Source organism: Schistocerca serialis, chromosome 5, assembly GCF_023864345.2.
Source record: "Schistocerca serialis cubense isolate TAMUIC-IGC-003099 chromosome 5, iqSchSeri2.2, whole genome shotgun sequence".
In the NCBI taxonomy this organism is placed as follows: domain Eukaryota; kingdom Metazoa; phylum Arthropoda; class Insecta; order Orthoptera; family Acrididae; genus Schistocerca; species Schistocerca serialis.
The window spans coordinates 170,397,834-170,424,004 of record NC_064642.1 but is presented as its reverse complement, the minus strand read 5'-3'; the positions used below and the strand labels follow the sequence as shown (position 1 = coordinate 170,424,004).

The following is a 26,171-nucleotide window of genomic DNA, read 5'->3' as shown; positions in this document are numbered from 1 at the left end:
ACATTTTTCATTGCCTCTATTACCATCATAAAATTTTTTCCACGTCACCAATCATAAAATATTTTTCTTTTTCCATGTTTATTTCCAGACTCTAACTTGCATATTCCTTTATAAGTTTCATCAGCGTATATTCAGTATCTCAAACACCATGACCGAAGACAACTAGCCGTCAAAAAAGAATAAAATGTCATCAGTTTTTAAGATGGTTAGTCAGACTTCGTCGTCATAATCTACATCAAAGGTTTGGCCTTTTAGTATGTTCCGCCTCGTTCATTAGTATTCCTAAAGATCTTTTGCTTCTTGGTTCAAGTTGTTTTATGGCATTAGTGATTCTTGCATCTGATATAAGGTCTATATGTTCTTTCCATCTTAAATGAAACTGTTTTATTATCTCGTATTATGCTCTCCTTATTCGTTTCAACCCAAATGTCATCAGTTCCCTTTTTATCCATGAAAGAAGATCCAGTCACGTATCTAAGGAAGTTCATTTCACAATGTTTCTGTTTCTCTTCTTAAGATCCTGTTTTCATACACAGAGCGCAGTGCCTGTGTACCAAAAACCTTATAGAACTTAAGTAATTTCTATGGACTTCCTTTCCCAGTGTTCTGCATGAAAACTTTACAGGAATGGTTAAGTAGGCCTGACCTATTTTGTAATTTATTGTTGGCCCTGTGTGGAGTACTGTGCCCTAAATATTTAAGTGTATTAACCTGCTCTATGATCCACTTGTCAGTTTCAGTATTACATCGCATAGACCAGTGTCCTAAAAATGTCATTGTTTTATCTTTTTGATGCAGATGTTCAGATTGTATTCTCTAGCAGTTTTACTTAGATTAAAGACAGTTTCTTGTAAGTCATTTTCAATCTAACAATTGTTTCGTTGGCAGTAAAAAGGCAGTTTATTTTTTTACGATATGTTCATGGACTCAGCTCAGACAAATACTACGCGTTACGTGTTACATGAGACGCCCTTTTCAGACAGAAAATGTCCCTTCAGTTGAAACAGAATATTTCTGAAAGTGGAATGTTATTTGTCCATTCGAAAGAGTTCTTTGAAATTAGTCTAATACGATATTCGGTTTAACGATGTGTCCTGAGCACTTAACATGACAGTAATACTAGTCTGCAGGTCTTTGTTGCTCGATTTCCCTGTCTCACGCGACGGTCTGATCCACAATATATGTCTATCGCCTGCTACCGAGATTCAACAGCGCTACGCAGTCTCTGTCCGAGTACTCACTGTTAACCTAAAGAGTATATCGTATTAGGCTAAACTGGACCCAATCTATCGAAACGTCACATCAAATGGCATTAAAAATATTTAACGCGTTGTGAGGAACAAACCTACGTAATACTCTGAGGCGCCATAAAATGGTATAGGCATGAGTATTCAAATACAGAGGCATGTAGACAGGCAAAATGAGGCACTGCGGTCGGCAACGCCTATATGCGATAGCAAATGTGTGGCACAGTTGTTAGATCGGTTACTGCTGCGACAGTGGCACATTATCAAGATTTGAGTTTGAACGCGGTGTTATTGACTGCGCACGAGCGGTGGGACACAGCGTCTACGCGGTGGCTGAAGTGGGGAATTTACATTATGACCATTTCACGAGTTTACCGTGAATATCAGAAATCCGGCAAACCGTCAAATCTCCGACATCGCTGCGACCGGAAAAAGATCCTGCAAGAACGGGACCAACGATGACTGTAGACAACCGTTCAGTGCGACAGAAGTGCAGTATTTCCGCAAATTGCTGCAGATTTCTGTGCTGGGCCAACAATAAATGTCAAAGAGCGAACCATTCTATGAGACGTCATCGATATGGTCTTTCGGAGCCGAAGGCCCACTTTGTACCCTTGACAACTGCACGACACAAGGCTTTACGTCTCGCCTGGGCCCATCAACACCGACAATGGACTGTTGATGACTGTAAACACGTTGCCTGGTCGGACGAGTTTCGTTTCAAATCGTATCGAGCGGATGGACGTGTACGAGTATGGAAACAACTTCATGAATCCACGGACCCTGCATGTCATCATGGGACTGTGCGAGCTGGTGGAGGCTCTGTAATGGTGTGGCGCGTGTGGAGTTGGAGAGATATGGGTCCCCTGATGCGTCTATAAACGACTCTGACAGGTGACACGTGCGTAAGCATTCTGTCTAATCACCTACATCCACTCACATCCATTGTGGGCAATTCCAGCAGGACGATCGGACACCCCACACGCCCAGAATTGCTACAGAGTGGCTCCAGGAACTGCCTTCGAAGTTTAAGCACTTACGCTGCCCACCAAACTCCCAAGAAGTAAACATTATCGAGCATATCTGGGATGGCTTTCAACAAGCTGTTCAGAAGACATTTCCACCCCCTCGTACACTTACGGATTTATGAACAACCCTGCAGGGTTCATGGAGGGCCAGCACTATTTCAGACATCAGTCGAGTCCATGGCACTTCGTGTTGCGGCACTTATTTTGCGTGCTCGCGGGGACCCTACACGATATTAGGCAGGTGTACCATTTTGTTTGGCTCTTCAGTGTACGTTGGCGCTGGATCTTCCATGAAACAGTTCACGAGCATTTCTTTGTTTTTGCTTTTTTTACTGGCTCTAATTACACAATACAGAAACGCAGTTTGGAATATCTTCCAAAGCGGCAGAAAATAGGAGACGAGTGCATGTTAGGTATACTTCGCCCGTCTAAGAATTCCGCGACTGATCCTGCTCCCACCGTGTATGCGACGTTATCACAGTAAGTACGGTAGAAGCCTGAACCAAAACTGTAAACAACAGATATACATTCGGCCAGTCAGCTGTGAGCAATCAGAGTTAAATAGTAGACGAGCAACCACAGTCTGTCAGTGTTGTTGTATTACAAGCCGTGAAGGTGGAACATTTCTAAATCAAGCGTTCAAGACAGTCTTCAGAATGTTTGTTGAAAGATGACAAATGTGTACAAAGTTTTCCTATCACACCTTGACTCCCGCACAATAACGACGATACGTAGACACAAGCCACAACTTGACTGAAATGCAACACGCAGTCGGTTCTTTCCTGAAAAGAAAAAAATAATAAAGATAAAATAAAATAAAATAAAACACAGGGGATGTGACTTAGTGTCATAAATACAAACCTACAACGAATACCAGAAATTCATATGCAGGGTCAACAACTCAATGACATAACCGACATTCAAGCGAAGTCCTGAAGTGGAGACAGTCTATGTTAATGTTTGTCAGTCACAAAACCTTTTCGACTAGAGGGGTAGGTAGTGATGAGCTTCAATTCGTCAATAATTTGTCCCAAAGTACTTCAGTAATGGCTCTTTCCGCCTGAAGTGTAATCTGCGCTGTTTTGAAATTTCCTGGCAAATTAAACTTACGTACCGCAGTAGGTTTCGAACCTAAAACGTTACTTTCTCTCGGCACCTCTCTTAGCAACCGAGCTATAGGTGATCTACTCTTGCTAACAGCTTCAATTCTTGAAAAGAACGACATTTCAGTCGAACTGGAGATTCCAGTGATTGCTAGTTTTCAAAATAACTCAGTATCCATCATAATTACAATAATTTCAGCACGAGACTATGTTTCAGCATCACTGCGGAAACAACACTGTCCATATCAGTGTCATTGAAAATGGTATTTCCGTAGTACCGGCATTGAGCCACGGCGTCTGCCTTATGACTTGATGATGACCGGTGACGCCGAAACCAATAATTTCGCACCGAAATTGTTATGATTATGTCGGACAACAAACTGTTTTCACCTTCACTTCTGCCACTTCGTAAATCCTGCTTTCCAGATTGCTAGTCGCGCAAAGAACGCAGATCTTCAGTGAAGTTTGAAAAGTTGGCAAGCAATGTGGAAGAAAATTTGTGAGATTGAGTGACTGGACTGAAGCGAACAAAACTCTGCTTGCCATTCTCAATGAAGAGCAGACTACAAACGTGAAAGTAACTTCGGGCGTTTCCCAGTGGTTGCATTAAAGGAGCGTTATTTTTCACAATATATATAAACGACTTCGTAGATAGCGTCGGAACTTCCATGATGCTTTTCGCGGATGATGCTGTTGTATACAGAGAAGTCGCGATGCTACAAAATTGTAGGGAAATGCAGGAAGACCAGGAGATATTAGACGCTTGGTGCTGGGAATGAAAATTGACCCTCAACGTAAATGTAACCTATTTGGAGTATAGAGAGAGAGAGAGAGAGAGAGAGACCTTTTATTGCATTATCACACAATCGCAGTACAATCACTGGAAGTAGTTACCTCCAAAAGAATTTAGAAGTAAAGGTACAGAGCGATTTGAACAGAAATGACTGCATAAAATCTATCGCAAGAAAGGCAGATTCCAGACTGAGATTCATTGGAAGAATCCTCAGCAGATTTAGTCCATCAACAAAGGAAGTAACTTACAAAACACTCGTTCGACCAAAACGTGAGTACTGCTCGTGGGACCTGTACAATAGAGGACAGAAAGAGGAAATAGAGGAGATCCAAAGAAAAGCAGCAAGTTTCGTTACGGCTTCATTTAGTCGGTACGAAAACGACACGGAGATTCTCGGGCAACTCCAGTGACAGACGTTAAAAGACAGGCGCTCAGCATCACGTTCTGGACTACTGTCAAAGGGAGCATACATTCATAGAAGAATCAACCAATACTTTGCTTCCTCCTAGCGAAAAGAGTATGAAGATAAAAATTGAGGGATTGTATCCCACACCGAAGTTCACCAGCAATCGCCCTCTCGCGAATCGTACTAGAGTGGAAAAGGAAAATTGGAACACAAAGCGCCATCCGCCACACACCGTCAGATAGCTTGAGGAGCGTAGATGTAGATAAGTAGCCTGGGTAGCTCAATCGATAAGGGAAAACTTTAGTTTTTGGGCCTAGTCTAATTCCTTTTCAACCGCCTAGAAAGTTTCAAACGTTAAGATGTTCCACATCGGTAATTTGAAGCATAAATGGGTGTCGGAAATGCAATACACAATGGTGTGAGCGTAATCTAAACGTAACAGCACACCGTGAAATCAGGTATCGAGTGGAATGCTACCTTGTAGAAGGATTCCACGCTTCGTACGAGAGGCCTCAGGGTCTGCCTCTCAAGTGTGTGTAGCCGTTGGATGTGCAAGTTCCGCTAAGACTTGGCTGGTGGTCACGGTCGCGGTCGTGGTCGTGGCCGCGGCTCCTCGAGGGGGCCGCACCTCTGTCAAAGTTGAGCCCTGCGGGGCGACCATTAGCGGCCGCCACGAGTAACCTAGGGCCTAGGGCCTAGGGCGTAGGGCTGGGCCCACCTGCAGCCAGCGTGCGGCTTCGGCTGCGGGAGGCGGCGTGTGGGAGCTCCGCTGATGTCGAGATCAGGCCGTACAAGCTATCACGTGGCTTCCGGCACATTCTTTTATGAAGGCTGCATCCCTACTCCCCTTCCTCCCGCCACCCCCCGCCCCCCATATCGGAGCCCCCCCCCCAAACACACACACATACATTCAATTCAAAGTTATGTCGACGGCGAGACGATCATTACCTGGCTACTCTGATACCTACTGGGTGTAGTGTTATTAAGGGGAGTTTGCAGGCAAAAAAAGTCAAAATTTTTGACACTTTACACAACAAGCTCTACAATATTCTTCACTCTTCCCGAACAAAATGCTGAAAAAACTTATCTTTGTGTTAAGTTTAGAAGTATTTTATTGTTATAAAAGTACTCACATTTAATTTTGTCACACTACTTGCGTATCTCCGAAACTACTTAATTTCGGACATGCATCTCTTTATATGCCATTTTGAAGCCTATAATGTCCCTAAGAAAACATGGAAACAGATCAGTCTCAGCAGTATTACGCAATGGCCATCAGGAATAACGGAAGTTTTGCAAAAACGGACATAATGTCTGATGGGAAAGCAGCAATCAGTGATTGTATAATGTTACTTATAATCCGTCTTGATTGCAAAATGTTTTTATTCATATGACCGGTTTCGGTTCATTCAGAACCATCTTCAGATCTGATATTTCAGTTACAGGAGTAACCCGTCCATATCCAGCAACTTTCACAGCATGTGAATCCGTCTTGATTGCAAAATGTTTTTATTCATGTGACCGGTTTCGGTTCATTCAGAACCATCTTCAGATCTGATATTTCAGTTACAGGAGTAACTCGTCCAAATCCAGCAACTTTCACAGCATGTGAAAGCTCCTGGATTTGGACCCTGTAACTGAAATATAAGATCTGAAGATGGTTCTGAATGAACCGAAACCGGTCACATGAATAAAAACATTTTGCAATCAAAACGGATTATAAGTAACAAAAACGGAAGTGATTTAGATTATATGAAGTAAGCAGTATTGCCTTCATAAGTTCACAAACTCTCAACTGACAAAAAACTGAAACGTTCACATTGTCCACCTGGACGTGAATCATAATGTAAATTCTGGAAGGAAATTTATTATGAACACAAGAACTCTAGTCCTACAGCTGTTAAGGAAGCCACCAAGCGAATTTATAGGAGCCTAGGTCATCCAGACCTCCTCCGAAAGTGTGTTCATGGGCGGACTCAGAATCCCAATGAGTCTTTCAATAATGTCACCCCGATAAGAGAGCTCAAATACTGGATGATCAAAAAGTCGGTATAAATTTGAAAACTTAATAAACCACGGAGTAATGTAGATAGAGAGGTAAAAATTGACACACATGTTTGGAATGACATGGGATTTTATTAGAACAACAACAAAAAAAAACACCTCATATTGCTAGACCCGTGAAAGATCTCTTCCACGCGTCGTTTGATGATAATCGTGTGCTCAGCCGCCACTTTCGTCATGCTTGCCCTCCCAGGTCCCCAGACCTCAGTCCGTGCTATTATTGGCTTTGGGGTTACCTGAAGTCGTAAGTGTATCGTGATCGACAGACATCTCTAGGGATGCTGAAAGACAACAACCGACGCCAATGCCTCACCATAACTCCGGACATGTTTTACAGTGCTGTTCACAACATTATTCCTCGACTACAGCTATTGTTGAGGAATAATGGTGAACATAGTGAGCATTTCCTGTAAAGAACATCATCTTTGCTCTGTCTTACTTTGTTATGCTAATTATTGCTATTGCGATCAGATGAAGCGCCATCTTTCGGACATTTTTGAACGTTTGTATTTTTTTGGTTCTAACAAAATCCCATGCCATTCCAAGCATGTGTGTCAATTTGTACCTCTCTATCTACATTATTCCGTGATTTATTTAGTTTTCAAATTTATACTGACTTTTTGATCACCCGATATATGTTTGCTGTTAGGCAGACCGAAATGGGGAGTTATTGGTGCTGTATTAACGTTTAATAACGTTAATAGGGGATGTATTGGGAGAATAAGAGTTCTAGCCATCGTATCATCACCCCAGGCTGTCATACTTTAAAAACGTTGGATTTATTAGACAAGTTGAAAACTGCCGAGGCGCCATCAAAGAATCAAGGTCAACTTCAAAGGAGAAGCTTCAGCGAAGGTGAGAGGCAAATAAGATGATGGTGTCTATGCAGTTGGGTGCTTTTGAGTGTTAATATAAAAACAAATGAATTTTTTATCGTTTTAAACTTTAAACGTGATTTTATCGAAATGACATTTTTTAGACTTTATGTAGGTATATATCAAAAACTGCTTGTAATAGTTAAACTTCACGATCTATTTTATTATAACTTATTGTACCTACTGAAGCACAATCATGTTAATGATTTGAGTAGGTATGAATGTAGGGGCTTGGATGTACAAATATTCACCATAAAAATGACAAAAGTTTGGAAAAAGTATATCTCAATTCTTTGGTATCGTATCTTTTAATTATGCTTCAGTAGACATGAATAAAAAGGATAAAATATCGGTAAAATTTTTAGACGCATATTTTAATTGGTTTCAGAGATAAAGGTAGAGAAACTTGGCTTATTTAATATTGACCGCATAGGACCTGCAAACGCCCTTAACAGCGAAAATTTAAAAGTTGCCTGTTAGCTACTATAATTATAAACTTCAGTTTCTCACTGTTTTACGCATGTGTTAAGTTCCGAGAAATTTTAGTATGATAGCCTTGGCTCACTGATCTCAGCTATGCTAGTTTTTCTTATCTGCGTTCGCTGTGGTGGGCGTTGGGACGACCAAAATGTTTTACGTGCAGTGCATTCATTCAGTCAGCGTAAGATTCCTAGCAGTGTTTTTCGTAGGATTCTTATAGGTTCCAGAAGATCAGTTCCTATCGAGATCTTCGGAGCAAATACTGTACAGAGTTCCATGCAATGTTTTCTATTGTTCATTACTTTCAAGTTCTTTTGTAGAAAATTACGAGCCAAGCATGCTCACTGCTCACATTTTATGTATGAGGGAAAAAATATTGAACTTTACCAAGGTCGAATAACAGTTCTTTTATTAGGAAGCCACATAATTAGAGTGAACGAAACATTTTCATGCTAAATTTAACCGCTGTGCGAAGTAAGTGATTCTTGTGTTAAATTGTTCATAAAAGAGGTCAATGTTCACTTATACAAAAGTGAATTTTAACTAGGGCAATTTACTGTACGCACTCAGGTCGATTAACACGTAGGCCAGTTACAAACTGAACTGGTTAAAGTATTTAAAAAAAGAAAACACATCAGGTAACATGGGCTCCCAAATGAGAGACCTGCGAAAAACTGCGTAGGTGTGGTTACAAGCCGCCTGTGATTTCACTGTGAGGCACTGACCTATTTAGTGCAGAAGTATTTGAAATGCAAACTTTACGATTAAGACACAAAGGAATTACGAAGACTGGCGGCGACAGGGCATTGGTTGAAATCAGTGGTAAAATTGAAACTCCTTGCCGGATCGGGATTCGAACCCAGTTCTCCTGCTCACTAGGTAGTTGCTCTGACCACTGTGCCATCCGGATACAGTGGTCATTGCAGCTGCATGGGTATCGGTGAAATACCGCAAGTAATAAAGATAATAGGCAAGGGGCACTACATTTGTTGTGTGTGAACGAGTTGAGAATTTGAATCTGACAGGAGATGTGCTAGGGTAGCCCGTGCACCTGAAATGACCACTGTATGTGGATGGCTCAGTGGTTAGAGCCTCTATCTAGTAGGCAGGAGACCCGGGTTCGAATGTCGGTCCGGAATAAATCTTCAACTTTCCCGATTGATTTCATTCAATGCCTGCTTGCAGGCAACGTTTCCAATTCCTTCGTGTTTTAATTCGCAGTGTCTCCTCAGTCCAAAAATTGAGTCTGTTCTTTCTGACATGTCCAGAAAATAGACACCACACGCACACACGCGCGTGCACATACACACACGCACACACACACACACACACACACACACACACACACACATACACATACACACACACATACACACACACACACACACACACACACACACACACACACACACACACACATATATATATATATATATATATATATATATATATATATATATATAATTTTGATTATTCCCGTCCAGTTACGGACAAATCGTACCAATAGCTCCTGGTCGGTGTATGTGGTACTTGCTTGATGCACCACCGAAACATTTTGCTGCCAATGGAAGGCGACGTGTAACGCGTCAAAATTTTCCACAATGGATAGGTTAAGCCTTTACCTTTGCCTCCGGATCACTTGCCCTTAAAGCTCTGCATTGTTGTGAAGTTATGCCAAAACGGAAGTGCATAGCACTCTCAATGAGAATGTTGACGAATGAGGAACTGGGGAAGCAGAATTTTGAGTTCTATGAGATGTGGAGAACATGGGGTGGGGAGGGTATTTGAAAGAATTTGCAACTTAGTGCAGAGATGAACGCGGTATTGCATCTGAACTTGAAGACGCCACGTGGAATGCGTCCTCAAACAGGTACAGTGCAAGTGAGCAGTGCGTTGTAAAATGTTACGTGCTAAAATAGTATTTAAGCAGATCATGGCTGAAATTCGAACCCAATTAGAGCATTACTTAATCAAAAACTAACATTTCAAACACATTTGTGCCAACTAGGAAAATAATTCTTACTGAAGTAAGAGAAAGCTCATAAACGTAAATTCGTAATTAACTCGCACATGGCTAGAGTGTGGATCCATGTTTACTCAGAAGTCTTTGTTTCTGTTACCATATACTTTGACCGGTGTCAGTTTTCGCTCTTAATTACGATACATACGTAAATCTGCATCTACATCTGCACTCTAGCATATACTGTTAAATGCGTGAGAGGTGCTACTTCCCATTGTACCAAATATTATTCTTAGTGTCCCATTAGCGTATGGAGAGTGGAAAGAACTATTCCTTGTGTGTGAGGTAGCCGCTGAGGCAATGACGTACGCCTGTGGATGCGAATGAACCGCGTGAGACTGGCCGATAGTCAGAAAGCTCCCCATGGACTCATAGAAACGTAATGAAAAGGGCGTTGTCGGATAACCAATGGATAACTGACAGGACAGGGGTGTTCCACAGAAGATAACAAACAGCGTGTTCATCCATATTCATCTAGCTATGAAATGAAACAGTGATCCATGTTCATACCCGTTTACTACGAAGTTACCTGCTGGCATTCATGAATTACAAACTGTTACAGGTTTTTTTCGATCACAAATAATGCAGAGAATAAGATAATTAACAGTTATTGGCATACAACTGTACTAATCTAACACGTGAATATTCCGACACATATTGTGGTTGGACGGGACCAAACCGGAATGTACACGTAAATCATGGGAAGATAAATCCACAGTGGTCCGAATTCGCCCAAAGTACGAGAAACTACTCATGCGTCTGATATTGCTAACTGAGTCACGGATGAGTGAACTATCACCTGAAACGACGCATGGAGCATAGTGGGCACTGTGATCTGCCACAGACTGTGACCGATCAGCTCTAATGGGTCCCCAGACAAAGTCACCAGACAAAGTGCTCTCCTTCATATCTTGTATAGCGCATTGTCTAGCGACTAATGATCCTTCTCCACTCTACCAGTCCATCAGTTCTTGCGCATCAATGACGTGCCGACATTAAGTCGTCGAGAGTTGCGGCGACTTGAATTCCAGCGGCGCCTCGTCGGGACTTGCTGCGGCGCGGTCGGTGCGAGTGTGGCACCGTCTGCTGCAGTCAATCCTCTGCCGGCCACATCGCGACTTCTCCTGTGATCCAGCTGTCCGTCTGCGAGGGTCGATTAGTCGGCTCGCCTTCCTGCAGCGCGCCGCTCGCCGCACCGTCGCGTTAACATTTTGGTCGGTACAGGTGTCCGTGCCGCTGCCATTGATCTTTGTATTTTTACAAGTGGTTAAGAAAGACGTCCTGCTGGCAGTGGAACCTGCTGGGCGCTGCTGAAAGACTTGGCTGATGTAATTTAGCTGGAGCTGGGTCTCGTTGTTGTACCGATGCTATTTGATGCAAGCACATTTGTTCTTTTGGTAAACAGACAGGTAGTGTGGCTGCCTTGCGCATAGAACTTTTGTGGCAGTCTTGTGCATGAATGGAGTGTAAAAATTTTTCGTGATTTAAGCTGGTTCATTCTCAAAACCATTTATCTGTGTACTACACTACTGGCCATTAGAATTGCTACACCACGAAGATGACGTGCTACAGACGCGAAATTTAACCGACAGGAAGCAGATGCTGTGATATTCAAATGATTAGGTATTCAGAGCATTCACACAAGGTTGGCGCCGGTTGCGACACCTACAACGTGCTGACATGAGGAAAGTTTCCAACCGATTTCTCATACACAAACAGCAGTTGACGGGCGTTTCGTGGTGAAACGTTCTGTAATTCCTCGTGTAAGGAGTACAAATGCGTACCATCACGTTTCCGACTACGATAAATGTCGGATTGTAGCCTATCGCGATTGCGGTTTATCGTATGGCGACATTGCTGCTCGCGTTGGTCGAGATCCATTGACTGTTAGCAGAATATGGAACCGGTGGGTTCAGGAGGGTAATACGGAACGCCGTGCTGGATCCTAACGACCTCGTATCACTAGCAGTCGAGATGACGGGCATCTTATCCCCATGGCTGTAACGGATCGTACAGCCACGTCTCGATCCCTGAGTCAACAGATGGGGACGTTTGCAAGACAACAACCATCTGCACGAACAGTTCGACAACGTGTGCAGCAGCATAGACTATCAACTCGGAGACCATGGCTGCGGTTACCCTTCACGCTGCATCACAGGCTGGAGCGCCTGCTATGGTGTACTCAACGACGAACCTGGGTGCCCGAATGGCAAAACGTCATTTTTTCGGATGAATCCAGGTTCGGTTTACAGCATCATGATGGTCGCATCCGTGTTTGGCGAGATCCCGGTGAACGCACATTGGAAGCGTGTATTCGTCATCGCCGTACTGGCGTATCACCCGGCCTGATGGTATAGGGTGCCATTGGTTACACGTTTCAGTCACCTTTTGTTCGCATTGACAGCACTTTGAACAGTTGTCGTTAGATTTCATATGTGTTACAACCCGTGGCTTTACCCTTCATTCGATCCCTGCGAAACCGTACATTTCAGCAGGATAATGAACGACCGCATGTTGCAGGTCCTGTACGGGCCTTTCTGGATAGAGATATTTTTCGACCGCTGTCCTGGCCAGCACATTCTCCAGATCCCTCACCAACTGAAAACGTCTTGTCAATGGTGGCCGAGCAACTCGCTCGTCACAATACTCCAGTCACTACTCTTGATGAACTGTGGTATCGTGTTGGAGCTGCATGGGCAGCTGTACCTGTACACGCCATCCAAGCTTTGTTTGACTGAATGCCCAGGCGTATCAAGGCCGTTATTACGGTCAGAGATGGTTGTTCTGGGTTCTTATTTCTCAGGATCTATGCACCCAAATTGCGTGAAAATGTAATCACATGTCAGTTCTAGTATAATATATTTGTCCAATGAATACCCGTTTATCATCTGCATTTCTTCTTGGTGTAGCAATTTTAACGGCCAGTAGTGTAGTTGGGGCGTCCAGCTCGTTCAGTTATACGTTCAACTGCCCAAAGTGATTGGAACCAACTGTTTGAAATTGTGTGTCATTATTAGTATCATTATCGTTTATAGTGTCCAAGATTATATTATTTCTCTTACTAATGATGTTGCGATTTAAAAATGTTTGCTGTATTTACAATTGTAATAAATAGTTGTTCAGTAGAATGTCACGCGCCCTTCCTCCCAGCCTATCCAATCGTTAGTTCTGTTATGCTTTGGTGCAATGTACGTTTTTGGCATCGAGGAGCACTGTCGATATTTCCTCTAAGGGTTGGCGATGGAGCAGCGCTTAAAGGGGATATGCGTGTTGTTTACGTAGGCAACTTCTCTGCAAAATGCTGGCCAGTGATATTTTTGTTAGCAAGACAAGTATCTCACTCCTCACAAAACCTTTATAGCGTTAACAAATTGTTACACATCCAAGCAAGCAGTTGTTAAACAATTTTGAGTTACTTTCCCACTCTTGAGCTAAACATGTTACGTCCGCCTCCTCGTCCGCACTTCTCAAGAACCGGGACCTTGACTTCACCAATTATACACTTTCTTAGATTAGCCGATGTGGAGAACTCTTACAACATTTTAGCCTAGTATTATGCATCCCACGAAAAGGCAGACATTAAGTCAGCCATTAACTTTGGAATGAGAGAAAAATTTCTATTCACAATGCAGCAGAGACACTTCTCACAGAGTATTGAAATCCTTATCTATCACTCACTGCCCCTCATATAGCATTCCCATACGGCCTCTTTTTGTCACAAAACAAGGTAACTTAGAAGTAATTTTTGGCCACATGGCTCTACTTGTAAAAACTGAGACGTCCTATGATTGCAGTTGTTCACCAAGCTATATAAATGATTTCTGTCAAAGTAGGCCTGGACCGTACAGCCCTGGTTGACCAAGTTCAGCACGAATAAGTATTCTTATTGATGTTCCTACTATTCCTGCTCATGCTCCAAATACGAAGTATAAAGTACCAACTTCCTTATGGTTTGTTGAAAATAATCATGTTCTGCCATAGAGTTTGAGTTATGTACATCGCCTGGAGTTCATTCGAGGTCGGCTGCACCCCTTGTTCGATATAGTATCCAGTTGGGCTCCAGTTCCAAATAGGACAATATTTGATACAGTGGCAACTCGTAACCACACTCTCGCAATTGTTTTGCGAATGGCTTGTCTGCCACCCGTTTGCTCGAACTTTTACCTTTATTATATCACGCTTCCACCAGTGTTAGTTAAAGCTACTTATTACGATATAAATTGTACACAAATTTTGCGCTTTGGTGTCCTCTCATCTTGGTTCCCCAAGCCGTCTATTTTGTCGCTTTGGCCTTAAACAGGCAATTTACAGCACCGAGCTGTCTAGACTTCGTGTTGTTGACTGATGCTTCGTTCAGCTGTGTAAGTGTCAACTACCGCACTATTCGTGTCTGAAGTTATTACCATCAGCAATTCCTCATTAACGTGCGAACTGTCTTTTAATAAGATAAACTAAGAAAACCGTATGTTCTGCCATAGAGTTTGAGTTATGTACATCGCCTGGAGTTCATTCGAGGTCGGCTGCACCTCTTCTTCGATACAGCAAGTGATTTCAAAATGACAGTGCATCAACCCACTTCAGTATTAATGTCCGAGTGAATTTGCACAAGAGATACCTTCATCGTTTTTGTCGTATGATGTTCGTGTAGTCGTTGGTTCTTGAAACCCCTGTAGAAACAAGTGGGGCTGTCCGTTTTGATACTAGATGCCTGTGCCTTCAACAGACAACAGACTGGCACTGGTCACATTGTTGTTGCTGTAAGATGTTTGTGTCAATTATAAAGCAAATATTCATATCAGACCATTAGTTCCTTATCTAAGAGTTCTCAGCCTAGGACCTATTTGTATTATATTAACACTAACCATTTAGGACACACATTCTTTCCAAAGTGCAGAGTTTTAATTTTGAGTCGTTAAATATGCTATTGATGCACTTAAAAGAAAAATTATTCGTTGTTGATTGGAAGAACTCAGGGAGCCCTTAGCAGACGTATCCAAAACGTTTCCATCATCCACTCTGTTCCATCTGTCTTTCGCGGAGCCAGTTTCGGTGGTTCAGTGGTTCAGTGTGCTCAGCTGTCAGAAGCAACGATGGGTACACTGCTCGACATGTGGAACAAGTTATCGGCTGTGCACAGTGAAAGACTCGTATACGTTAACGACTGCTATTTACAAATCAAAATTAAATACAGTGTCTTCGGTAACAGATCGACATACATCATTCATGGCCAGCTGAGAATGGAAGATATAAAAATGAAACATAGCAGGATATTTCCAATGAAGAAATTCGTCGTCCAAATGCCTCAAAGTCTTTTGACGGGCTATGAATTCACAGGAAGGTAATTTTACAGAATCTACTTTCTCATAGTAGTCGCTGAGTTCATCCCACAGACGTGTCTAATATTGCTTTCTACAGTTCCGCCCTATAGCCTGAACTATGGGCTGCAACATCAAAGGTGTTTTGCAACCGCATTTTCCACAGGAGTCGATCTAAGTGCCTGTGAGATATCACCTATGTTTTCAAAAAGTCAGTCATCAATTTTGTCAGTAATGGAGCTACGTTGACACAGAGGTGAAGCATTGACAGCGTAGAAGCTGGCGCTCCTTGGAAAGTGCAGGTGGTGACTTAACACATGATGACTTAAGGAGATCTCAGATCCAAAACCGTCATTCGAAACTACAATACAAAGTGAATGCTTCGAATGACGCTTCTCGGAGTCAAACAGTAAAGGTTCCATATCCAGATTCCAGTAAAAATTGATAACATGTGCGATGCACCGTATTCGACCAAGGTCTTAAGGGAGAAAATACAGATAATTTTTATGTACCGCAACCAATCAAAATGGCTGAACGATACTGGCCTTATATCAGATTTTAACTTTAATTATTTTGTAACGAATTTCGAGGCACTGGTACTCATCTTGAGGAGTCAACGCATACATATCTATCTTCTTCACGTTATTAAGACTGTTAACTACAAAAGGCTACTTTGTTGCCTTGTGAGCGTCTTCGGAACGTTCAGCTCGTACGTATCCTGCCCTTACTTCGTAAGTTGTCTGACGCTTGCACCATGTGTTTAACGTGCTTAACGCGAGGTTACCAGAGCGTAAGGCACTCACGCATAACCTCTCAATGTCAAAAGCGGTTCCTTCACATAGCACATATTTAGGGGCCTATGTTTTTGGGGGACCTTCAGCAATCCACTACCCAGTTTTTCGGGGAAAACTGTTTGCAATACTGTATTAAAAATAATGCTATTTAGAACTACATGAGCGCGATTGTTTAAAGCTCTGAAAATAAAAGATCATTTACGTGAAATTGTATTTTCGAACGTTTCAAAAATACGTTGCTCCATTTCCACTTCATTAATTCACATACTGCAAACGAGCACAGGAGACTTACTTTCATCACCTGTTCCGCTCTGACCAGTTACATAATACACAATTGTGACAGGAACTGATAACTGATAACAAAGCATCTCTCAAATTCGTTTGTTTATGTAACCGTACATCAAACAACATAAGCTGCTAAGCGAAACAGTCGGGCAATAGAATCTGACAACTGTTTGTTTGAATTAGTGTTTGCAGTAATCTAGCTCACTCAGTGACATTTTTGTGTTATACTACGTTTTCCTACCATGTTTAAACGCTTTCTTCAGAGTTTTTATTTGTGCTCAGTGTTTAACCCATTCAGATACGCCCGCGTACAGCTGAATATCGCTGTGTTATGTTTCCAACTTTAACCGCTAAGCACAACGCAGGTCAAACTTTCCCTTCCCGTGTCTCACAACAATTTTTCGTGTGGCACAAGCCCGACGAATATATCGCGAAAAGGAAAATTATTTTCTCCAATAGCCGTATATTTTATAGGCCCATAATACGGTGCATTCAGTTTTCAACTCGAGCTTCAATAATTTCTAATAAATCCGAGACCACTGCACAAGTCAGCGTCTGCGATGTTGGGCTACTGTCAGTTCATCTTTTCGGTAATTCGAGCAACAGAAAACACCTGAAATAGTGGTTACCCTACTGCTCCCACTTGGTGAAAATAATAGGAATATCGTGGTCATTTGGTCTATTTCATTGTAAACACTTACTGATTAAACTTCCAAAAATATTTTACGGCCGAGAGAGAGATATGGTTCGTGAAAGCTTTTCTCAGTTGTGACTATCCTAGACCAGCTTCTAGTAGTGTGAGCGAGTATTTTGGATACCTTCAGCATCAGCACCTACAGCGGACAGACTATATGAAAAAAAACGTAAATTCTTTACAAACTACGGTGTGCATACACTTGATTGAATATGTAAACACCACTTCAGATATTCGGATATAGGTTATGAAATGTTCGATAGGCCCGCCATCATTGGCATGATGTGGCGTAGACGAATAGCGAAGTGCCGCTGAAGTGTCGGAACATCGACTCTGTCGATGATCTCCTGAATGGCTGTTTTCAGCTCAGCAATGGTTTTGGGGTTACTGCTGTACACTTTGTCTTTAATATAGCCCTTCGAAAAAGGATCGCGTGTGCTCAGATCTGGAGAATATGGTGGGCAATCGAGTCCCATGCTAGTGGCCTCTTGGTACCCCAGAGCCAGAATGCGGTCCCCAATCACTTCAGGTCATCAAACACTCTTCTGCTTCGATGGGGTCGAGCTCAGTCTCGCATGAACCACATCTTGTCTAAATCAGAGTCACTTTCGATAATGGGGATGGGATCATCTACCAAAACCTTTACGTACAGATCAGTAGTTACTGTGCCATCATAGAATGTCGCAGCGATTACTCCGTGACTGGATACTGCACACCAAACAGTCACCCGTTGAGGGTGAAGAGACTTCTCGATCACGAAATGCGGAATATCAATCCCCCAAATGCGCCAATTTTTGCTTATTGACAAACCCATCAAAATGAAAGTGGCCTTCGTCGCTAAACCAAACCATGCAGCGTCTGCGGCCAGCAGTGAATTCTGAACGTCCTGATGCAAACCGTTCAAAAGTTATGGCGATTTTATTTCACGTAGTTCAATAATTGTCGCCCTATATATATGTACATCTGCACCCGTATTCCCTAAGCTACATCACGCTGTGTAAGGGATGGTACTTTGTGAATGGCTGCCCCCTCCCCTCCCACTCCACCCCCTTTCGTTGTACCAGTCGAGAACAGTTCGCGTGAAGAACGATTGCCGGTAAGCCCCTGTATGGGCACTCTGATTTTATGTTCATGACTTTTTCGCGAGACATACGTACGAGGAAGTAATACATTGATCGACACTTCCAGGAACGTACGCTCTGTGAAATTTAACAGTAAAACATAGCAAGACGCAGAGCACCTCTCTAGAAGAGTCTGCCAGTAGATTTGATCGACCATGTTCGTAACGCTCTCGAGTGTGCTAAATGAACCTGCAACGAAATGCGCTACTCGTCTTCTGTATTTTCTCTATCAAGCCTGTCTGGTGAGGATCTCAGACTGACAAGAGATAGTCAATTTTACGAATTTGCAGCATGCTGTGTGTGAGATATAGTTCTGCAACTTGTATTATAATTGAAATAAATGGTTGTAGCCTCGTCTCAAGCTGTATTGAGAAGTATCTATTTTTTTATTTGTTGATGGTGACTTGTTTTGGACACCTGTGCCCATTTTCGAACCATCCGTGCTCAAACTTTAACAAATACAGCGATAGTCCGTGCACAGAAACTTCCCTGCTGTAATCAAAGCGGTATATGGGCGAATTAAGGACAACAAGTTACACCACACTGGGCGGATATTAGAGAACTCTAAAGATATTAGAGAACTCTAAAGAGTCACACTTACAGAACGGATGGTTTGAGAATGGACACAGATGTCCGAAATTAGTCAACATCAAGAAATGAAAAGAAGGTACTTTTCTATGCAAGTTAAGACGTATCTACAATAATTTATTTCAATAGTCAAGTATTTGCCGAACGAGTGTCTTGTAAGTTACCTCCTTTCTTGATGGAATACGTTTAGTGAGGACTCTTCCATTGAATCTCAGTCTGGCATCTACCTTAACCGCGATTAATTTGTTCCACTGCGAACCGCTCAGTACGCAGCTCCCAGCTATTCTATGAAAGTATTTTTTTCCAACGGTTTTTCTGCAATCGACTTATGTTTTCAAAAAGTCAGTCATCAATTTTGTCAGTAATGGAGCTACGTTGACACAGAGGTGAAGCATTGACAGCGTAGAAGCTGGCGCTCCTTGGAAAGCTGCCATCATCCGGTACAGAAGAATGGGGTGCTGAGAACACTTGTTCACCGTGCCAAAATACTGTTCCACTCAGACAGCTTAGCAGCAGAGTTAGAACATTTACAGCAAGTGTTCGCAGACAACGGATACTCAACAAGGAACATCCGCAAAGCGCTATATCCCTCCAGACGACCTGATACTGAGGGAGAAGAACAAGAAGAAAATACCAGGAGGGTAGCCTTTCTACAGTATGCAGGATCTTTATCTGCTAATATCAGCAGAATACTGAAAAATCACAATATCAAGAGTGTGTTCTGCCCACCAAACAAGATCATGGCGGTTCTTGGAACGGTTTTCGTTTCGAGCTGATTTTGATTAACAATAACAGTTTTTTCTTCTTATCATGCTTTGTGAAGAAGTGAATGGAGATTGAGTGTGAAGAAGGAATCTTAAAACAGTAAATAAATACACAGGATAACTCAGATGCCTCAAACGTTAGGTTTTATGTAACCCACAACGCCTCCAAACACAACACCAGGCTGTCATAGTCTCTCGCCCTCTATGGACAACCTTTTAGCTCTAAAGAAACAACGAATAGGATCTTTTTGTGGAAATTTAATGAAGTAAACCTCCGCGTCTAGCGGAAACGTTCTCAGTTAAAATTCAACTACATTAAATTTCCTACAAAAAGGACTATTCAGTTTTCTGCAGGATTAATAATTTACGAGTAGTGAGCGTGAGAGTATGAAAGTTGAAAATTTTGTGCGTGGTATTTGAAGGCATTTCTGGTTGCATAAAACCAACAGGTAGGAGCAACTGAATCACCGTGCGTACGTGCATGTGTACGATATCGTGCAGTGGTGAAGTCTATTGCTTGCACTAAATGGAAGACATTTAGCAACTGAGTCAATATTTACGTAGGGAAAAATGCTTTTATTTCATTCCTTCCGACACGGAAATATGTTGTTATTTAAAGTTTGTTTGTCTTTCTTCAAACTCATAATCAGGCAGGGTACTGAAATTATTTAAAGTCTTATGATCAGTCGAGCAGAAGAAGAACCTAATTAATGAAGGGAGACAACTGTTACTGGGCACTATTTGTCTCAGACAATCACAAAGAGCATGGAATTACGTTGTGGAGACGATGAATTGATTGCGCGAACTGATTAACGAGAAAGCTGGGTTTTCATCCACGAAGGACGCACTCTAAAAACTGAAACGTTTTGAGTAATTTAATTTAAGTGATAATAATTGATTACGCTTAGATAAAATAATTTCTTCGACGAAAACGATGTAATGATGTAATATAAGAATAATGCAACACACGTCTGTACATATAAATTATTAAATGAGAATTAGAGACACAATTTAAACGCTGTCCCGAATGTGACAGGCCGTGTGATTTGCTGAGCTCTCACAACCGAGATAGCTGTGTGGCGGGATCTCTAACACAAATCTACTAACTATTATCTTTTATTCATCATTGTTAAACGCAACATTTTTGTTATTTAAGAAAATTTCTGCGAATTTATATTATGTCATAAAGTGATAGTATGTCATAACGTCTTTCCGTCTTCCTCAATTTCTATCACTTGTTCACAAATCGTTAATTTTAAGATCTTTATTTTTAGTTACTATTAAGAATATAAGTATTTAAAAGTGCAATATTGTTAATCCCTAATACTAATAAAAAATATCAAGTAAGTTCCACATTCTGTGCGTGTACAACTTCATGTTATATAAATACGACCTGTCGTAGCAACTAGGTGGCAAGCCATTCAAAAATGATAGCAGCAAATAAATAAATACTCTCAAGATGTTTAGTAAAGTGTTCAGTAGTGTACTCATATCTTAGTGAGTTACGGTATGGTAGAAGATAGAATGAAGGGAACTTGATCACCACTATCAGATTTGAAAGATTATCCTAGGAGTTTCGTTTGTCCACATTTCCTACACAAGGCAAATCGCTCACGAAATATACAGCATTTGCTTGGATGATAACTTGCTGAAAATAAAGAAGTGTATAACATTTAAACAAAGAAATGTAGTCACTGAAAGCTAACTGAACATTAGACTCTTAACAGTTTTTTGTTGTGGTTACTTATCGGAAGGTTGTTGGGTCAGTAAAGATGATGAATGTTAGTTAGACTGTGCAGTTTGAGTGAACCAAATAGTAAATTAAACTATAATACACTGACCTTTTTAACGAAAATGTGCGCTCTAAAAGTATACCCGCTATGTAGTAATTACTTGATGGAAATGTTTTTGACATTTTAGTTAGTAACCCAGACCGGAAGTGTAACACGAACATGCAGCAGATTAACAGATAATAGCTGTTAAGGGTTACGCCCGGTCAGTTAATCCTTAGAAAATATCCTGGATCACTTAAATTGTCCGTCGGCCTAGAGCACGGAACAAATCTGAAGATATTAACCAGGTATTTGAGGCACCAAGATAGCGCGCCACCGTAAACAGTAAGAAACACAAGCGTCACAGCTTAGAATTTCTGTCAGAAAACAATAATGAGAACAATTGCACTTACCGAAGACGACCATCTTCTTGTTCATGAAGTCCTCATCCTTGAAGGTGGACACGGAGCAGCGGTAGTCGCCGGTGAGGTCTGTGGTGGGGTTGGAGATGCTGAGGGCGCGGTGCTTGGTGTACTTGTTGTCCGACGCCAGGTAGTCTAGGTTGAGCCGCCCTTTGAGGGCGCCCAGGTCCTGCGGCTTCTGGTCGGGGATCCACTGGTACACGGCCTCCGGACTGTTGTTGAAGAACCACTTGACCACCAGGCCTGAGTTGTTGTCCTGGTCCTCCGGCTTGAGCGAGTACTCGCAGTCGAGCACCGCCGACGACGAACCGTTCCGGACTGCGGCCGGCACCTTCAGGTCGGTTATCTGCACCCCCGCTGCGCCTGCACAGATAAAGCAAGGGGGTTCAGCTGCAGTGATGGGCGGGCACCGAAACAGTTACATGACAAGTGGCAGACAGCTGTGCAGAATACGATGTCTAATTTACACTGAGGTGACAAAAGTTTGGGATAGCAATACGCACATATACAGATGGCGATAGTATCACATAACAAGGTATAAAAATGAGTTGTCATTTGTACACAAGCGATTCATGGTAAACCGTTTTCATAGTGATTATGGGCGTGCGATGGGATTCAACAGACTTTGAACGCGGAAAGGCAGTTGGAGCTAGACGCATGGGACATTCCATTTCGAAAATCGTCAAGGAATGCAAAATTCAGAGATCTACAGTGTCAAGAGGGTTCCGAAAATACCAAATTTCAGACATTACCTCTCACCGCGGACACTGCAGTGGCCGACGACGTTCACTTAACGACCGAGAGAAGCGGTGTTAGCGTGGAGCTGTCAGTGCTACCAGGCAAGCAGCACCATGTAAAATTACCACGGAAATCAATGTGAGACAAGTGATGAACCTACCCGTTCAAATGGCTCTGAGCACTATGGGACTCAACATCTGAGGTCATCAGTCCCCTAGAACTTAGAACTACTGAAACCTAACTAACCTAAGAACGACACACACATCCACGCCCGAGGCTGGATTCGAACCTGCGACCGTAGCGGTCGCGCGGTTCCAGACTGAAGCGCCTAGAACCGCTCGGCCACTCCGGCCGGAACCTACCCGTTATGATAGTGCTTGGAAGTTGACGTTAATGGGCTGTGGCAGCAGATGATCGGCGCAAGTGCCGTTGCTAACAGCACGACATCAGCCGCAGTGCCTTTCCAGAGCTCGTGACCGTATTAGTTGGATCCCAGACGACTGAAGAACCGTGACTGGTCGGAAGAGTCCCGATTGCAGTTGATAAGAAAAGATGGTTGGGTTCGACTGTGGTGCAGACATCATGAAGCCATTGCCCCGTCAACAAGCTCTGTGGAAGCTGGTGGTGCCTAAATAATAGTGTGGGCTGTGTTAACATTGAATGTCTGGGTCCTCTGGTGCAACTAGAAATGGTTGTTTGCGGCTACTTTGAAACCATCTACAGCCATTTGTGGACTTGTTTCCGGAATGAGATTTTCACTCTGCAGCGGAGTGTGCTGTGATATAAAAGATCCTGGCAGATTAAAACTGTGTGCCGGACCGAGACTCGAACTCGGGACCTTTGCCTTTCGCGTGCAATTGCTCTAATTTTATTTGTTGTTTCAAAACAATGATAGAATTGTTACTGGGACAGGAATTGTTCGCGACTGGTTAGACGAACATTCTGGACAGTTCGAGAGAAAGATTTTGCCACCTGCATCGCACGACAGGAACCGTATCGAACATTTATGGAACATAACTGAAAGATCAGTTAACGCATACCGTCCTAAGCCGGCAACATTTTCGCAGTCATAGCCGGGTGTAGAGGGACTTCCATCGACTCGTTGAATCCATATCATGCAGAGGTGCAGCACTACACCGGGCAAAAAGAGGTCCGACACCATATTAGGAGGTGTCCCATGACTTTTATCACCTCAGTATATTACGCAGTAATTTCGAGACGTCTACTCCTGATGATACTTTGAAGAGCCATCACTACTGACGTCAAAAAGTTTTTTCTCAGTGTGATTTTTTAAAAGTCATGACAGTTGCTAAGCTGTTTCCAAAGCTCTGGAGTATGAAACAGGTGCGAAAATCGTTCTTGGATCGAGTATCCGGCCACCCTCTACCACTAAAATTGCCAAATGCTATAATGGATACGCCAACTCCGTGAAGATAATAGGAGATAAACGCCAGGAAAAGGAAGAAAAGAACATAAATACTGATACTATTATTGATAACTACAGATTCTGTGAGCAAATTCAGTACACTCTGTTTAATCCCGAGGGTACATCTAATCTACACAAAATTCTTTCCTCTGCTGGGCCTGTCCGTAAACTACCCCGATCAACAACCATTGTCTGCTGGATTCATTAGACGTAGAGCGTTTCTACTGTGATAATAGATTCGATTCGATTCCACGATTCACTGTAACTTCTAACAATCCATCTTTCCCGAATCATTTTCACTAACTCACTGAATACTCTTGAAAACAATTCTGTTCAGTATTTCCCGGCTTCATTTGCCATCTCTTCATCTCTGTATGTGTGACTACGGAATCACCCAAATGCTCCAGGTGCATTCGTACCTCAATTATGCTTGCACGCGTCCTACAACTGGCGCTAATATAAACTTAGCTGTTTTATAGCTAAGGAGAATATGTATGTTTTCAATCATTCTAACATTGGGTATTGCGTTTGTACTTTACGTGCCCGCTTCGTCTACAGTGCTTCAGATTTTGATGCCCATCCAGGGATATCTCTAGGCATGTTGTACACTTCTTCTGATTGTTACGTTTAAATTTATTTTCGTATTTCTTTCTAGGTTCACTTTCAGCAGGAGTCATGTAATTTTCTGAGGTGCAAACGACACGTTGACAGTTTGACATCACCCTTCAAGTTCATGTATCGCAGGATTAAATTTACCTTCTATTATTCTTCTCGGCTCAGTGCTTACGAAGCACATCTAGTCGTCTTCACGTGCTATCAATCCGTATACGTTCCTTCCGTCATGAAACATGTATGGGCTAAAATGCTGCACCCCAAAACAATGGTGCACAAACTGACAGGCCCGCCGGAATGGCCGAGCGGTTCTAGGCGCTATAGTCTGGAACCGTGTGACCGCTACGTTCACAGGTTCGAATCCTGCCTCGGGAATGGATGTGTGTAATGTCCTTAGGTTAGTTAGGTTTAGGTAGTTCTAAGCTCTAGGGGACTGATGACTTCAGGAGCTAAGTCCCATTGTCCTCTGAGCCATTTTGAACGAAGTGATAGCTGCGGACGACCTTTCGTTTGATCTTCATCATTTCCTTTTCTGGGCATCTTACATATGCGTATCTTCCACGGAAATAATCCCTCAGGCAGTTATACAACGCCTCTCGTCACTCCAAATCATCGACGGAGTGTAAGTGGAAAGGGCGTCTGTCGTTTTAAGAATTTAACGATTTTTATTATTCCACCTTTAGTGTTAGGCTATAAATATTATTGGTCTCGTTCATTTTTCCGTAAAGTGAGGTAAATAATTTATTGTATCTCATTTCAGAAACATATTAATTCGTGACATTTTTATATTTTCGTTGCCATTGAGCGTTATCAAAACAGTGTTTAACGACGTGTTGTAACACGCCTACGCTCTAGCCACGAGCTGCGTGCAAACAACCCGCCACCTGTCATCGGTGATTTCAGCCTGTCATTTTGTGGTGCAAATTAATTATGGTAACACTGGCAGCTGCTGCTTTCCCTGCGTCAGCCTTTTACATGAATGTTGATGGTGGAAACAAAAGCGGTACAACTAACACGTGTACGTATGTAGGCTGTCTCCATCATTGTGTCAAAATTGGAGCGTTTGCACCGGGTCAGCACATTAGCCACGACACGTGGCACCATCCCATTGGTTACTGTGCCAGCTGCAGACAACTTTAGTAACCAGTGTGTGTACGTAGTATGCGGGTAGTAGCGCAACTAGAGTAACTGATGCGAAGAACAAATTTCGGTCTAGGGTATCGTAGTATATCCTTCGTTGGTGGATAGATTTACACGATGTTTCCTCGCTGAGTGGGAGTTGGCCTTTTTACGATTAGATTTGTGGACCACAAACAATTTTAATTAGCTCTGTGTACACACTAAAAATCATTTAATCGAGGTGTCTGTTTCCAATGATTGTTCAACAATCGTGTAATCAAACAATAAAGGATGTTTTTAATTCAGTGCAGTTCCTTACTTTACATTATATTGAGAGTGAAGTACCAAGCGTCGATGCTCTGCAGGTCATCCTGCGTTGCGTAACAGTCCCTAGCGTTGCGAACTCTCTAAACAGTATACAACTGCATCTACGTTAAAAAGGACATGCTGTTTTATATTTGCTAGTATTTCTTCAGTCCAATCAAAAGTTGGTGCGTTTTTCCAC

The 26,171-nt window shown here is 42.4% G+C and overlaps 1 protein-coding gene across 1 annotated transcript in view; it reads right to left on the bottom strand.

Moving 5' to 3' along the window:
• Positions 1–25,438, bottom strand: part of LOC126481823 (uncharacterized) — a 528,043-nt gene extending 502,605 nt beyond the window's left edge. The window contains exons 1-2 of the mRNA XM_050105782.1: positions 25,396–25,438; positions 21,763–22,134 (exon numbers count right to left, since the gene is read on the bottom strand). Of these exons, the coding sequence (XP_049961739.1) occupies positions 21,763–22,134; positions 25,396–25,438 (415 nt within the window). The remainder of the gene's footprint in view (positions 1–21,762; positions 22,135–25,395) is intronic.
• Between the last annotated feature and the right edge of the window lie 733 nt (positions 25,439–26,171).